General features: G+C 34.1%; 1 protein-coding gene across 4 annotated transcripts; it reads right to left on the bottom strand.

Annotated features, from left to right (window-relative positions):
- Nucleotides 1–1,068: 1,068 nt before the first annotated feature.
- Nucleotides 1,069–11,679, bottom strand: LOC113705370 (thiamine-repressible mitochondrial transport protein THI74). Of its 4 annotated transcripts, XM_072063462.1 has the most exons (9): nucleotides 11,583–11,599; nucleotides 11,167–11,512; nucleotides 8,870–9,259; nucleotides 7,924–8,138; nucleotides 4,688–4,758; nucleotides 4,480–4,581; nucleotides 3,819–3,936; nucleotides 1,526–1,661; nucleotides 1,069–1,442 (listed from the first exon to the last, which is right to left on the bottom strand). In XM_072063462.1, exons 2-9 carry the CDS (start codon nucleotides 11,245–11,247, stop codon nucleotides 1,383–1,385), a joined length of 1,173 nt encoding a protein of 390 aa, XP_071919563.1. In that variant the 5' UTR covers nucleotides 11,248–11,512; nucleotides 11,583–11,599; the 3' UTR covers nucleotides 1,069–1,382. The 4 variants fall into 4 exon arrangements, with proteins under 4 accessions (XP_071919563.1, XP_027083001.1, XP_071919564.1 ...); XM_027227200.2 differs by having other exon boundaries at nucleotides 11,167–11,679; XM_072063463.1 differs by having other exon boundaries at nucleotides 8,870–9,180; nucleotides 11,167–11,679.
- Between the last annotated feature and the right edge of the window lie 4,421 nt (nucleotides 11,680–16,100).

Genomic DNA, 16,100 nt, shown 5'->3' with positions numbered 1-16,100 from the left:
AATTCCCATATTCTTACAAGTTTGACATCCTACTATTGCCGCCCCAAAGCTTCCCATGCAAATCAACTGTGACAATTAAAATCTGCATTCAACCGAATATTTAGCCTTTTTTTTTTTTTGCCTAAATTCAATGTTTGAATTGACCAATGTCACTATTCAACCTTGTTGTTACTAAAATAATGCAACCTACCAAGAATATCAACACGGAGTAACCAAAAGCAACACTAGAGACCGCATCCCATGTCTCCAGGCAAATCTGATTATAGTTTTTATATCTCAAAATTCTTTTTTACACAATTGGAATAATATCATAACCTTCTTTAATCCACATTCCTTTTTTAGCTATCATTTTTATTTTCTTTATGTACTCTGTATCACCACCATCTTTTTCACCTTCATTTAGTTTGATAACAAATATGATCCAACAACTTATCATTTTGTAATTTCAATTCAAGAATACTTATAAAAAAAAACGAAAAAGAGAGAGTGTGTCTATTTGCAAAAAAAGAGATGTAGAAGAAAGAAGATAAGAGAAAGAGTCGGAGAGATAGAACAAGAGTTTAGTTTGTGAGACAGCAGTTATTTTAGGATAACAGATTAGTTGTAATTGTAGAGTTTTTTTGTTTGTGGAAATTATTTATAAGTGAAGGATATTATTGTCATTTTACTACATAAAGGGAAGTTAGTGTAATTATTCAAACCTGAAGGGAGGTGAGTGAAATTGTTAGAAACCTCAGGGGAGGTTTCTGATATTATCCCGAATAATTAAAGAATATGGAAAGTCAAAGAAAAGTTTAGTTAAAACTGTACTTTGAAGCAAACTAGAATTCAAATTGGGTGCATTGAAAAGATTATTTTTACCCCCCTTTATTATCCAAAACTTGGGAATTCATCTTGAAAAGTTTTAAAGAAGTAAAACATTGTGATTTACTTGAATATCTCTAGCTTTCTACGTATTTTGTCGTCTAATAAGAAATAAAACGATCCATTGAGGATCCAATCTTTCTGGCATTTCATATCCTCCAGCTGAGCAAGGAGGAGGACAAAGTTGTAGGTCAATTATGAGAATTGCTGGTAATAAGCTAGAGGATTTACTTCACATTGCAGCTTTCCATCAGAAGAGGACTAAGGACCAAACATTGTTCCAGAATACTAAAACAAGTATCCAAGATTACACATTAATTAACACTAGCAATAGGATGTTGAAGAAAGAGGCATGCATAACATTGCAGCCCTCACACACTTTACATACTAACCACAAAAAAAATGGGAATATAGTTCTATCACCTAATCATATTAACACAGATAATATTCTGTCTAGGAAAAATTAGCTTTCTTCCAGCGTTGTCAAAAGGTTAAGGTCATGTAGTTGGTAAAGCACTTCATCTTCTGTTACCCGCAAACTTATCAGAGAGGTTAGCAATGACAAAACCTGCAAACACCTGATTGCGTCCTCCATTTATCAGTAAGTTACAAACTGAATACACCATATCTAAGTCAGTTCAGAAAAATAAGTTAACTAAACCTGGACGCATCCAAGGATGTAGATTGCAGAGTAGTGACGGCCATGGATAAGCATGTCAGCCAGCATTGCCAAGGGGATTGTCAAGGACATGCCAAGTGTCGCGACTAATGGCGTAGTCCACACCACAGAAAGCGCCCTGTTTCATAGAGAACACTAGATAAATCCATAATAGTACCACAATGTTGGAGGGGACATATAAAAGAAAACTGGAAGTTTGATTGAATAGGAAAGACAAAATTGCACAAGTAAAATAAGCTAATCCAGTTGTGATTAGAATCTTGTGCTAAAGTTTAGCTAAGATGAATCGAATTCACAACCTTAGTCACTAACATGGGGCTAACAGCTTGCTGTAGAAGCAAAATACAAATTGAAACATCAGAATATAGAAGCATGGCTTGAAGTCAAACATACAAAATATCCTTAAATCAAGCTCGTAAGGCACTGAAATAACAGAAGACTACTCCAAAGAGTAGAGCTAGTAGGCACGTATGAATACAAATGGTAATCAAAAGCAGTTATTGCTACCTGCAAAGCTTAATCAACAAGAGAGCTGACTACCTCGAACAATTTGCCTACTCACAATCTAACCAACATCCATTATTTAAGGTAGATCTTTCCATCTTTCACCATAGGGAGACAGTCGTTTCATAACGACAAGTTAGGAAATCCGAACAAGAAGATCTATCCTTTTCATAGTGCTGCTTTAATTCAAGTGGGGGTTTAGTTTTTTGTTTTTTCACTCTCTTTTTTCCTAGGTTGATTAACTAAACACGAATGAATACATATTAGCCCTGTTATTTTTTTATCACTTTTGGCAGCCACATAGTTTTCAATAGGTATACATAATAGTTAATTTTTTGCAAAGACATGCCAAAACTAATTCTCATGAGAACAATTTCAAATAAAAATATTGAGATTAAGCACCTTGAAAAGAAAAAAGAAGAAGAGTGCCTTATGAAATTTGGTAATTCACCTTTAAATTGTGGCCATGAAATTCTTTGTGAGACAACTACAATAGAAAATCATAGCCACGAAGAGAGGATGAGGGATTCATTTGGAGATTCATTAATTGTTATAACCTATGCATGAAGGAAATACTGAAATGCATAGACTCAGATGGTTTATTAAAATTTCACATATGACAAACCGCAAAACACAAAGCATACTGTCTTTTTTCTATCTGTATCTCCAGTAAATTTTCCCTGCTTTTTTGGGAAGAACTAAAAAAAGAAGACTACCAAATATGTAAAACTCCAAATTGGATTTACATGGTTGGAATCCTTTTCCTGTAATCTCTCTCTTTTCTTGTTCACTTCTTTTTTATGCATGTAGATATACCTTATACATTTTATTAACTTCTGCTTTTCCAGCTAAGTAACAGGTACTAGCTCATTAATTTGCTCAAAAGCAGAAAACTAATAGAAAATACCATAGGTTAGTCAAAACATCAGTGGCAGGAACCACTTAATCATCTCGTGAAGCCATAACTATGATTTCCGATCTCTGGTCTGCTTACTGTGACAAAAATTATACTGGAATTAAATGAATGTTGTTGATTAAATTCAGTGACATTGTGTTGGGCTTTCCCTGAAAGTTGAAAGCAAGGTTACCTCTTAGTTAGCTTCTGTTATTGGTCAAGTTTGAAGTTGTATTTTATAGTAGCAAAACAACTTCTGATTTCTATAAATCTTCTGCTGTATTAAACTTGTCATACATTGTCCATGTAGCATATCTTTTGGAGGATATCAAAAAGATAAATGTCCACATTTACTAAAACACATGATTTCTTCCCCCCCCCCACCCCCCCAAAAAAAAACACAAAAAAAAAAAAACAAATAGTAAGTCCTATGAATGGGAAAACAGATCTGAAGTTGCTTTGACTAAATACTGCAACTGAAGATCCAGTGATGTTGATCTACTCACAAATCACCCAGTACAGCACTTTATTCTATTCATTACCTTAGTAGAAGGAAATGTAACTCCAGTGGTCTTAATTTTCCTGTTACCTTTTAGACCATAAATGACTAAACTGCTTTTTTGTAGAATTTCCAGGCAAATGTATTATAGTGAAGTGCTTTGGTGGCATAAGCCACTTGACATTGTGTCAAACCAAAAGTTCTTTGTTTACATATCCCAGTTATAGAACTTCAATAAATATCTCTCATACACTAAATACATTTCTGGAACCAAGAGCCAAGGCAGATTAACCAAGACACAGAAGATATCTATGAAAATATACCATATATAATGTAAAAGACTAACTACTTGTAATAGTATGAAAGGTAGACCATACCATAAATAATCTGAAATAACGCTCCCCACTAAGCCATTTAACAGCACAGCTTCTTTGATGGATGCTGAACTTGGAAATTCGAAAGTCGGTTCTATTCCAAGAGCATTAAGTGGCCATACTGAAAAAACATAACTCGAGAGTAAATAAAGCAATGTAGTTAAAAGTTAAATGAACTTAAAAGGAGACAGTGTTTGGAGGGAAAAAAACGGGAAAAAACAATGAGCATTTGGATTTCCTTTTGAATAACGAAGATAGTGCAGTGGTCTAAAAGCTAAAACTGTTCTATGGAGGAAGAAGCTTTAGCAAAACTGAACAAGTACAGGACTTTATGGATGTATGACCACTTAAAAAGTACAGATGGTGTGATGACTTGGATGTTCCTTATTTTAGCATAGGAACAGTATCAGTATTAATCTCCTTTCTAGAAGGCTATTGTGAAATGCTATTGTTGGCTCCTCATTGTACGATGTACTATTGTGGAACCAGGACATCTTAAAGCCCAATTAGTTGGCCTTTTTTTCCACCAACTTAACATCAAAATCCATACAAATGTGATTGCATTGTGCCAAAACTAATGTAGTAATTCTATGTTCCAAATTTTGCATGATAGTCCTCTTTAGCCACACAAAATTCTGCAGGGAATGCATTACTTGTCACTTACTAATCCACCAAAGGCCAAGAAGAGTAAAAAGTCCAATATATCCAAGAATCTTCTGCATATCAACTCTCTCTCCATCTGATCCAGCAGATCTCTTTAGTAGCACTGGATTTGAGGTTGCATTTATTTAGAAAAAGTCGTCCACTTCACCGAAGCAAAATATAAATTAAAATAAATAAACAGAACCTCTCGATGAAAGTATATTCTATACCCGTAAATAAGCCGTAGGACACTGCTGAGAGAAGACCAAAAAAATCTCCAATGATGCTATGTCTTTTACTCCTAGGCAATGTAAAGCAAATTTAATTAATAAAGTGAACAATAAAGAAATACTAGAGGAAAAAGCAGAGACCTCTTGAGCAATTAGATATTAAAACTAATCTAGGACGATCAGGCAAGAAGATCTTATTAAGATCTAGCACATAAACTGGACTTGTCAAGTAAATAGACATGCAAGTCATGTTAGTACAAAGAAATTGTAAGAAAGAATAGATGTGGACTTTTTTCCCTCATAAAGTAATGGATCGTGTTATGTCTAATACTATCACGTCGAAAAGTTCTATACATCTGCCCTTTCTCAATGCTACTGAGTGGTTACTTCCAGGCAGTTTAGATTTCCAATGTCTTTCGTAGCGGCATGGATCAGTAGCTCTGTTTACTGCATGACTGTCGCCATGTTGGTTAAGCATACTATGAAACATGGAAAAAATTGATTTATCTTTTCTTACAGCCTTTTCAAATCGATAATTTTTATGATCCAAATAAACAAAAGACCGAACCAATGAAATCTTGCTTGGTATTTACTAGGAACTTGAATAAACATTAGATCTTTTTATTTGGAAGTTGAAAGAAAAGAATAAAATCAATAAGGAAAAAAGGATTTGGGCCAGATTTTAATAAAATCATTAGCAAACATTCCAATGAAGTAATTGATTGAACCATCAACAGGAGTTCCACAGGCACTCAGCTAGATCTATTTCTTTATCTCCCCATGAATCGTATGCTTGTAACAATAGGGAGAGAATTTTTTAATTCTAATCGATTGGACGTATTGTGCAAGCTCAGAGAAGCAACAGATAAGAGGGCCCAATGGAGACCCAGGATTCTCTTTTGTCATCAATCCAATTTCAAGTTTCTTAAGAGGAGCTGAGGGAGGCGAAGGATAAATTCAATTCCTGTTCTCGACTCATGACCAATATGAGCTAGCTTAAGCTCCCAGAACTTCTTTGTAGTGGCTACCTTTTCAGTCCTTTGCTCTAACCAGCTGAGCTACGTGAACTATTTTTCCGAAGTATATTTGCTTCGTCAAATAGTGCCCTAGCTTACCACTTGACTAATAAGAAAAAAGTCTAGGTAACTCTTATGGTTGAGAGTAAAAGCTTTGGTTTCTCTCTTTCTGTTTGCCCTTTAGTGGAAAGACATAGAAGAGGCTTCTGCTGTTGAATTCGCATGGTAAATTCCAATCACAACGTTATTTTCTGGAAATGTCCTATATGAGGAAAAGCCTCCTCATTCTATAGGAAAAATTCAAAGATAAGTGAAAATGTACACTACATGAAACAACAATATGGGAGAAACTTTATCCTAGCACCCCCGTGGTTTGTGCTTGGAAAGCATAGTTAACAACGGGATGATATCATGAACATAAAAATGTAGAGACACATGCTATACCTGAATATATTTCATTAAAAAAAAATGTAATATCTAACACTGTCATAAAAGCATTTCAAAATATTACTTGATAATCTGTCTTCAAAAGCAAATTAAATCATAACCATTGGGTCCTGACATGAGAATGCCAGTATAAGGGAAATAATGCAAGTGTTAAGTGAAAATAAAGTGTGTTACTTGCGAGGATACTCTACTGAAAAATGATTAGCTGGTGAATGACAAGCATGGGTGCTTAGTGCATGTATTCAGTACTACTAGATTATTATAATTTATAGTATATTACTCAGAACTTTGCATGTTTATGATTTGTGTCATATAGCTTTTTGTCAATTCAAAACATTCCTTTTACTTCCTTCTTCAGGTACAAGATTTACAAGAGCTCACTTTGGAAACTTCAGATCTACACTGTATGCACCAGTTAGTAATCTTCTTGACAAAAATAGAGCTCTGCAGTTTTAACATCTTGAATATGGCGGAATGCTAACTGTCCAGCAGCCCAACCACATGCGGAACCTCAATCAGTCCAAATATAGAAAGTGAAACAAAGCCTAGTGGTATTTATTCAAATAGTACATAAAAAGTGCAAGAAAGACTTGCTTCAAAGAATCAGCATGACCCTAGGTGCAGGCGAGTTATAAGTAGGCCTGATGTTTTGACTCAGATGCATGCATTTGCAAATACGAAAGCTATGAAAATTCTGAATGGGATTTCTTGCCAGTTAATACACTCTTTCCACTACTTATACTGAGGAAAGTGATGGTCATTGAGGTAAATCTCTGGTCAGTTATTCTAGGAGGCTCACAAAGTTTTGGCAGGACTGAGATAGTGCCAAACAAAAAGAGACAAATCAACACTAGGCAGAAAATGAGAATGTCCTATTAAAAGGATTGGGTGACAGTAGTGTGTATTTATGATAAGCTTCCATATGGCTAAGTTTGGGATTGGTAGCCTTGTAGGCATGAGACTGTCCAAGGTTTTCATGAAAATGGGCATATATGTAATTGTGCACTGTCAAGAAATGCCTAGGTTCAGAGCATGACAGATGATGTGTTAGAAATACATGCCAAGTTAACAACTGATGTGATATCCATCACATTGTGTTAAAAAGAATTAGTGATTGTCAACAATGGTACTTTTTGGGATGAGCAAAGTTCCTGAGGGTAGAAAGAAACGTCACCGCTAGTTGTGAGAGTTTTAATTATGGAGGCAACTGACAAAGAAAGATGACCGTATATATCTTCATACATATGTACCAACTTTCGAGATTTTCACCTACCGTCTGTGTTTCAGTAAAAAAAAATCTTTGATATTTCTGACACGGTGTACATTTTTATACAATATGTTTGGTTTGATTATTACTACATCCATTATTCATTGAAGTTGAGTTCACATCAGATAATGAAACACCATAAGATCGTACTATAAACAAGTTTGACCACTAAGCATTTAGGTTCAAACCATTGTCAATGCCATATAGTAATCTAGTTTCCATCAGTTCGCTTTGTTTTTCAGAGATTTCCACTTTTTTTGGAGAACTTGTCATAAATTTTTCGAGGGCTTGCATATTGGGAAAACATTTATTTTGCCAGATATTCTTCTGGAAGAAGTCACTAAGGTGAAATACTAAAAAAGAGTCTACACCATATGGAGAAATCAAGTGTCAAAGATGCAACTTAACAAAGAGAATTTCCAAAAAAAAAATAAAATATGGGAGCAATTTATTGTACATGATTGTTGAGGGGAAAATGTAGAAAGCTTTCAACGAATAATACTTACTGAGAGGCACTCAGCATTTCATCCGAAGCCCATGTTTTCCCAATGGTGGTCATGAGAACACCAGCAATACTAACAAATACAGCAAGAACCTTAGCAACATTTATGGAATCCTGACCAATGAGTGCTGCAAAGAATAGAGTGAAGAGCCCTGATGTTGAAGTCAACACTGTCGTATTGGCCACACTAGTATTAGCAAGGGCAGAGTTTGATAAATACTGCAAAAGTTTCAAAGTGGTCAACATTTAATGGACAATCATGGTTGGTCATCTAACGGATAATCTAAAGGATCCAGCATCAATATGTACAGATGGTAGGCACAGTTCATGCAACAGTGCATATGGCTGACTTTTAAGAGAATCATTTAAATACTTGCATTTCCCACCTCTTTAGCACCTTTTTTACTTGTTCAAACAAAATGTTGAAAAGCTTCATTGTGCAACTTAGGATAACAATTATTGGCCAAACAAAACTCATTTTCACTGATACGAGTCAAAACTGTTTTACATCACATGAAAAACATCAATATTGCACTGATACAAGTCTATTGAAAACAATTTTTCTAACAAATAGCAAGCCATCCTTTAGGTTGATTGCTACCTCTCTACCACTTTGCAAACTTTTCAAAGATTACTTTGTGAATGTGGAAATATCAAATTGTAGTTGAATAAGATTTTTTGTGTTATGACTAAAAAAGTATGGCCTGCGTATAGCTTTAGATGTTTAAGGTAAGAGTTGAAATTTCTTAAACCCTGTTCTACGGAGTCCTCTATCTCCTCTTCTCCTTTCTTTTCCTTCTTTTTTAAAATTCTTAATTGGTAGGCAAAAAATGCATGTTTTGAAGTCTAAAATAAGTCAAGTGTAGTCAAGACTTTTTCTACAACTGTGTTGAGGGTGTGTATTAAGATAAGATGTGATTTTGAAGCCAACAATCGAATAAAACAATTACCTCAGTCGCAAACCATATTGGAGCAAGATAAAAGCTGCATTTGACAATTTCCCACGAACTAAGTTTATAAGCCTTTTCAAGTATAGGAATTTCATCATCTCGGTCAAACGTCAATAGCACTTCTTCTGTTGCATTTAGGTCTGTATCATCAAGATCGCAGCTCTTCAACATGTCCCTTGAATCAAAGGTAGTTTCACTTGCTCTTAGAGGAACATCCAGTTCAATTGATGGATCTATGAGTAGATTGTCCCCGTAAAACTTAGTAGACGAGCTCTTGCCCAATAAATGGAAAATCCAATCTTTACAAACTGCTATTGGCAGGAATAGCACCATTAGGGATACCCCCAGATAAGTAAGAGCAAACGGTTGTCTATACTGAGCAAAAATTTTCTGCAAGAAGTTGCAGGTGCTTGACTTTAGAGATTTAATGCACAAATCGAATCCCGCAAATAGGTTAACTTTCATTTAGAAGTATATAAAATCACATATTAAACCAATAATAAAAGAAATATGGCATTTGTTTTGGCACTTGACATTCGTGAAACTTATATGAACTTGACATAAATTTCAAGAATTGTAGTCCTTTCCAATGTATATAAAAAGGGAAGTTCTTTCTGGTTCCCAATTAAATCAGAGGATGAGACTAATTATCCTAGAAACAATACCCAGCCTGGTGACAAATATGTCTTCATATAGCCAGCTGATTGATCTACAGTATCTAAAATTAAAAAGCAGCAAGAAAGAACAAACTCAAAGGGCAAACAATTGGACGGCACAAGATTAAACTCAAATGATTACTGAATGTAGACTGACCATGACTCCAGGAAAACTATAGGTTGCAATAGATAGGCTAGACACAAGAATTTCACAGAAGGATATAGAAGTCCATCTTAATTGGCATCTAAGATACTTGTTCAATGTCCAGTACTTAATCAATGAAAACAGTACTATCACTCCTATAACCAGGTATCTGACAGAAAAAAGCAGAACAAAAACTAGCACTCTTTCTCACTTCTCTTTTCCTTTGTTTTCTTAGTGAAATGTTAAGCACGGTATGCACCATAGCTGTACCTGAAAGATATCCATAAATTATAATAACCTTTTACTCAGGTGAAATTTGGAATATCCAACATACCAGAGTTGAAGAAGCCACACAAGCAACACCACAATTAATGCCCGTCAGACATTATAATACTCTAATTCCAGGCAATCAAAATGCACGGAAGCACTGGACAAAATAAATGCAATTCACAAGTCAAAGGCTATGAATGAATTCGAGTCATGAGACTTCTAATATACCTCCCATATTGCATATGATTGCATCTAATAATTTTTTTCCTCACTTTTTTTACACAGGAACTGAATTATACCACCAATCAGTGAGCAAATTCATGAAGAAGCCCAAACCAGCAAATGCTAAGTGGGAATGCCTAAAACTGGTTACGACACAGTTTTATACATCCTCTATCGTAAAACATTTGAACAAGATTAACATTTATCATGTTAGGAACTCCAAATCACCCCTCTCTCTGCAACTTTGTCAAGCTTCGTCCTCAATTTTGAGAATTCTAATCGTTTGCCTCCTTTCCACGCACCCACTATCCTAGAACTTCTCAAATATCAACCTTGATCATTTCAGTACAGTCCACTCCATCCCCTTCCTTCCCCAACCCATCCAGCTTTCCAAGATGTTAAACATCGTCCCCTTCTCTCTTTATGTTTGATTGACATCTAATCTTCGACTTGTTGACAACATCTAGCCTCCTGCAATGTCCCTTTTTTTTTTCTTTTCTTTTTCTGGAATACACCTTTCAACATTTCTAAAACTGACTTTCTTGCTTTTACAATCAACAATTCTTTTCTCTTTACTTTTTTTTCTTTGTTCTTATAAGTCCATGTGAAGACCATACAAGAAACTTTTTGTATTAACATCAGGCCCCTTGTCCCACCCAAATTCATATGAATTCTTAAAAATTGCTACCTCCACCTAAAAAATACTGAAATTAAGGGTTGGAAGGAGTGGGAGCGGGGGGAAGGGAAGACAGAGAGAGAATAAACCCTCCAACAATTTCTAACATTTCATGACTGGTAATCAACTAAGCTAACCTTGCATGCCTGAAACATACCTAATTAGTCCTAGCACAGCTACAAGGAGATCATGCATCAATTACCATCAGAAAAGCTATAGTAACAATTAACCAAGAAAAAATAACAAATACATCATTCAAATTCAAGAAAAAAAAAAAAGAAAAAATTCAGATACCAATAAACTAATAAATGAACAAAATATATCCAACCTGAGTAATCTCTGCAGAAGCAACCCATATCAACACAACAGTTCCAATCAACCCCAACCCGGCATGGTACTTCCACCCCATCACCTCAAAACAGGAGAAACAATTAAATTTCAAAAAAAAAAAAAGAAAAAAAAATCCAGCCAGCAAAATCACTATTTAAAGGGATAAAAATATTAAATATTCTTGGTTTTCAACGTAATATTTAATGCCCTGGAGGAGTTTCAATTTAGTAGAACAATTTGACTTGGAAGGGTGCACTGCATACAAAATGGTAGAAAGTTATTTGGGTGTTCTTGGAGCTTGGCGCGGTTGACTGGTACTTGTTCTAGCTTCTATGTTCTAACATCTGTGAATATGACAAGGCTGATGTCAAACGTTAGCCACGTTAAAGTATTAACATTAAGAAGAATTTTTACGCATTTTCGGTTAGGATTCCTGCTTTCGCCTTCAGTTCCCTTGTGTGCAGTTTTGGAGTAATAATCTGAGTAGGAGTACTAATAACTTAATTAGTGGAGTTTAAGACAAAACTACACACCCAAAAAAAAATTTATTTATAGCTTTAGAGGTTCGGTTTATTTTGGAAACCGGAAAGGGGAAGACAGGAAAAGTAGAAATTTATAACCGTGTTCAAGTTTTAAGAAAATTGTGAATGGGTATGGACTATTGTTCATAATTTATAAAAGTATTTTTGTTGTAGTCAAAATTATGAATTTGCCCTTACATACACGATTAGCACTTCTGTGTGCAAACGCGAAGTATGCACGTTCGAGCATATATATATATATATATATATATATATATATATATATATATATATGTATGTATGTGCACATATATCAATTTAAATGTGTACATTTGGATGTATATCTATATTTACCAAGATATACATTTTCATTTGGTAAGGTACATGTTTTTATTTTAAAAAAGTGCACATTTGTGGGGGTAATTTGGTCATTTAATGATAAAAAATTAATTATTTTAATTCATGAATTGTGTCTCATACTCTATTTTTAAAGTTTTAAAAACGTCTATCATGTTTATGAATTTTCAATTTTTCTATCCCCTTTTTCAAAATTTCTCCAAAATTTTATACTAAAATCGTAAATAACTTAACAAGTGTTTATGTATCTAGAATTAGAACTACATTGCATTCCAAGCTATATGCATGGAAACTGTAGGAGATCCTGGGTTCAAGATCTCTCAATTATACAATATATACACACACATGGGAAATATATATATATACACGCACATGGGAAATATAGTAACATTTTTTAAATTATCAAGGCAAAGGGTTAAAATTGGATTGCATCTTGAATACAATTGTCATTCATTTGATTTTGAACATGGTTATTCAGAGATGGCAATGAGTAGGGTAAAACCCGGTCTCCGTGGGTATTCGACCCGATGGTTAATCAGGTTAGACGACACATAAATAATCTATTAGAGTTTGATATTAGGGTTTGATATTGATGAATGGAGGTTAATCTGATTAGACAAGAATTTTTTTTTTTTGGTATAAGTGGGAGTGTTCGAATCCAAGATCTCTCACTTATACTCCCTTTTTCCAAATCACCCAGTCCACCCTCTCCCTAATAAGAGAATCCCAAAAAACCAATAATACACATACACACATATAGACATATGTATGTATGTATGTACTAAGGAATTGGTATGTCTATAGAACTTGCTTATTCTCTTTAATTTGTATTTAGTTGATACACATGTTTGTCTTGTAAACTGTTATTTATCATGTTCTATTTACAATTCTTGTAGATAGCTGTTTCAATCATTTTTTAGAGGATTGGTAAATTCACCCTTCATAAAAATGTTGAATTTCTTTATAGCTCTGGTCAAGTTTAAAATTCAATGTAGTGTGTTAGTTTAGGATGATGTGTATTGATTTTAGTTTAATAAAAATTAATTTCTTTTTTTTTAATTATTCATATTAGCATATGGAGAGTACCTAACAAGTAATATGAACCCAAAACGAAAGGATTTAATAATGAGAATTAAAAGTCATAGGATTGATTGATAGATTTTTGTAAAAGATTTAAATATACGGGTCAGGATTTGATATGATGGATTTTTAAGAGTTTGATCCGCTGGCATCTCTTCGTTCATTTGTGTTTTTGGTATCCCAATTAAAAAAGGGTAATGGAAAATAATGATTAGTGGAGAATATAATAATTTCGTGGTCAACATAACAAAGTTTTCTTTTTCTTTTTTCTTTTTTCTAATGTAAGAACTTAACAAGTCTAAATCCAAAATCAGGAAACCCGGGGGAGGAGGGTGGGGAGTGGGGTTCCTCCAAATTATGGATTGGTATATAGGTTGCAGAATGAGACTTTGGGCTAAATTGCAACTTTTGGATACAATTAATCAATTAGTACAATACAAATGGGTCACCATCCCACATCGGTTGATTGTGGGATATTTACTCTGGGTTTAAGGTTTATGGGGTTGCCCTTCTGTCACCAATTGGCTGGATGGGTAATTCTTGTGGGTTCCCCTTAAATTGCTTTCGGGCCGATTTTCTGATGCTTGCTACGTGTCTCTCATTGTTTTTGTGTGTGTGTGTAATATTCCGTTTTAGAAAAAAAAAAAAACATTCCACGGAAGTGATGTCTGCATGTGTGGGAAGGGGTTGGGTCACCATTCCACATCGGTTGATTGTGAGGTATTTACTCTGGGTTTAAGGTCCATGGGATTGCCCTTCTGCCACCAATTGGCTGGATAGGTAATCCTTGTAGGTCCCCCTTAGTTTGATTTTGGGCCGGTTTGCTAATGCTTGCTGCGTGTCTCTCATTATGTGTGTGTGTGTGTGTGTAATATTCTGTTTCGGAAAAAAAACAATACAAATAGGACAACTTTTGATCCACCAAGAAAGGAGCAGAAGGAGGAGGAGGGGAAGAGAGATGGGGGTGTTAATAGGCTACCAATAATCACATGTTTGACTTTTAGTTTTTGCTTTGGTAAGAGGGCCAAATGGGCCATTAGCAATGTGCAAAACGCGGAGAAACTACTCCCACAAGATTAAAGTCCAACGAGCTCCTAAGGTATGGTAAAGGAATAATTTTTGAACTCTCCCCTAAGGTTTTTGGCAATGTCATTACTCGCCCTCAACTTTAAAAAATATCACATACCTCTCCTATCAGTCAATTGGGCCCACTATTGACATTAGTAATAGTGAAATGACTCTTACACCCTACTTTGATTGAGATATATATTTTGGATTAATTACAGATTATACCAATATATATAGGCGTCGATAACAAATTTCTTCATGCTTTTAGAAAATAAAAGAATGCCTCACGATGACTAACGCCATTAACCTTCTAATGATTCTCCACTTATATGTTGGATAGAAATGCCGACATTTTCATATATGTTTCTTTTAAGTTTCACTCTATATGTGTTTTTTCTTATAAGTTAAACATTCATATTTCTTTTCCTTCTTTCTCTTTCATCTTTTTTTTCTTCCTTTTTTTACGTTGCTAGTGCATTTTATTTTATATTCAGGTGTATATATTCAAATAAACTTTTGATTTGAATAAGCTTCTTCTCTCATATATAGTGTCATTTATGTCATTTTTAACAATTAATTTATCATTTTTTAGTTATTGTTCAAAAAATAAATTACTAATTTCTAGGTGAAGCATTAATTGTTAATAAAAAGTAATGTATGCTAATAACTAGCAATACTAATAAAAATAGAAAATTAATAAAACTTTTATACTATATGTATATATTTAATTTCTTATATAATTTCACATAATTATATATTCTCCTTGAAAAATAAAGAAAATACATTTGAGCATAAAGAGAAATGTTAATAAGGATAAAAAAAAACAAGAGGCAATAATAAATAGGATTAAAATTGCAACATTGTTATCGATCATTTAACTTTTATTGTTGTTGACATTTATTGTATAATATGAGGTTGTTAATAAAAAAAAAAGAGATTTACATGAGATCTCTAAATACTTTTTCATTTATGATGTTTAATTACGGCAATTAAAATTTTTCATAAGAAATAAAAAGTATGTATTTGGGCATTAAAAATTTCTTAATATGGATATGAAAGCACATGGTATAATTGCTATGAACTTGTAATTATTGGGGGCTTGAATTAAAGCCAAAAATTAGATATGTAAACAAACTAATGTTGAGGATAGTAAAAGGGCATTTGGGGGATAAAATTATCTTCTCTCCTATGAAATTAGTTTGTTAGTCTCACTTGGATTGACATGTTATAAAAACATATGAATTAGAGGAGGTATATAATATTTCTAAAACTTTATAGGAAACCAGTGATACTAAAAAATGCTTAGGGGAGGTTTATGAAATTATTCCTATAGAAAATGTAGTCAATCCCATGCAGCTTCTCTGGGGAAGGGGGGGATGGTTGTGAGATTCAGCTGTCCGGATTTAGCAAGCAGGGGGAATTGCTGTTACAAAGTTATAGAAATAGTTTGTACTAAATTACAACATATTCAAAAAATATTACATTATTCATGAACGATTGCATTTAAAACTGTTTTTGCCACTCGAGCCAATTTTGTCATTCCATTAACGCAATAATTCCCTTCTCTCCAAGCCTGCTTCAGAGAGCCATCACAAGGCATATCCAACTAATGCCTCACCTATGGATTAAGTTATAGTGGGGGATTCTTCTGATCAGTTTTCTTAACCAGTTCTTATGCTCATTTGTTGTAAAACTAATAAACTACTATAGTATGAATAGAGATATTAGAGGAAAAGTAGAGTAATGGAGAATGATATTCTTGTATTCCAACAAATACTAAAGTCCTCTCAAAGGGTGTCAATGTACCTCTATATATAGGTACTACAAGATCAATGGTACATAAATCCTATTAAACACCCACTACTACAATAATATGAAGAACTTATGAAACGGTTTCTCTACTACA

The sequence above is a fragment of the Coffea arabica genome, chromosome 8c (assembly GCF_036785885.1).
Source record: "Coffea arabica cultivar ET-39 chromosome 8c, Coffea Arabica ET-39 HiFi, whole genome shotgun sequence".
NCBI lineage: Eukaryota > Viridiplantae > Streptophyta > Magnoliopsida > Gentianales > Rubiaceae > Coffea > Coffea arabica.
This window is presented reverse-complemented; position numbering and strand designations above follow the sequence as displayed.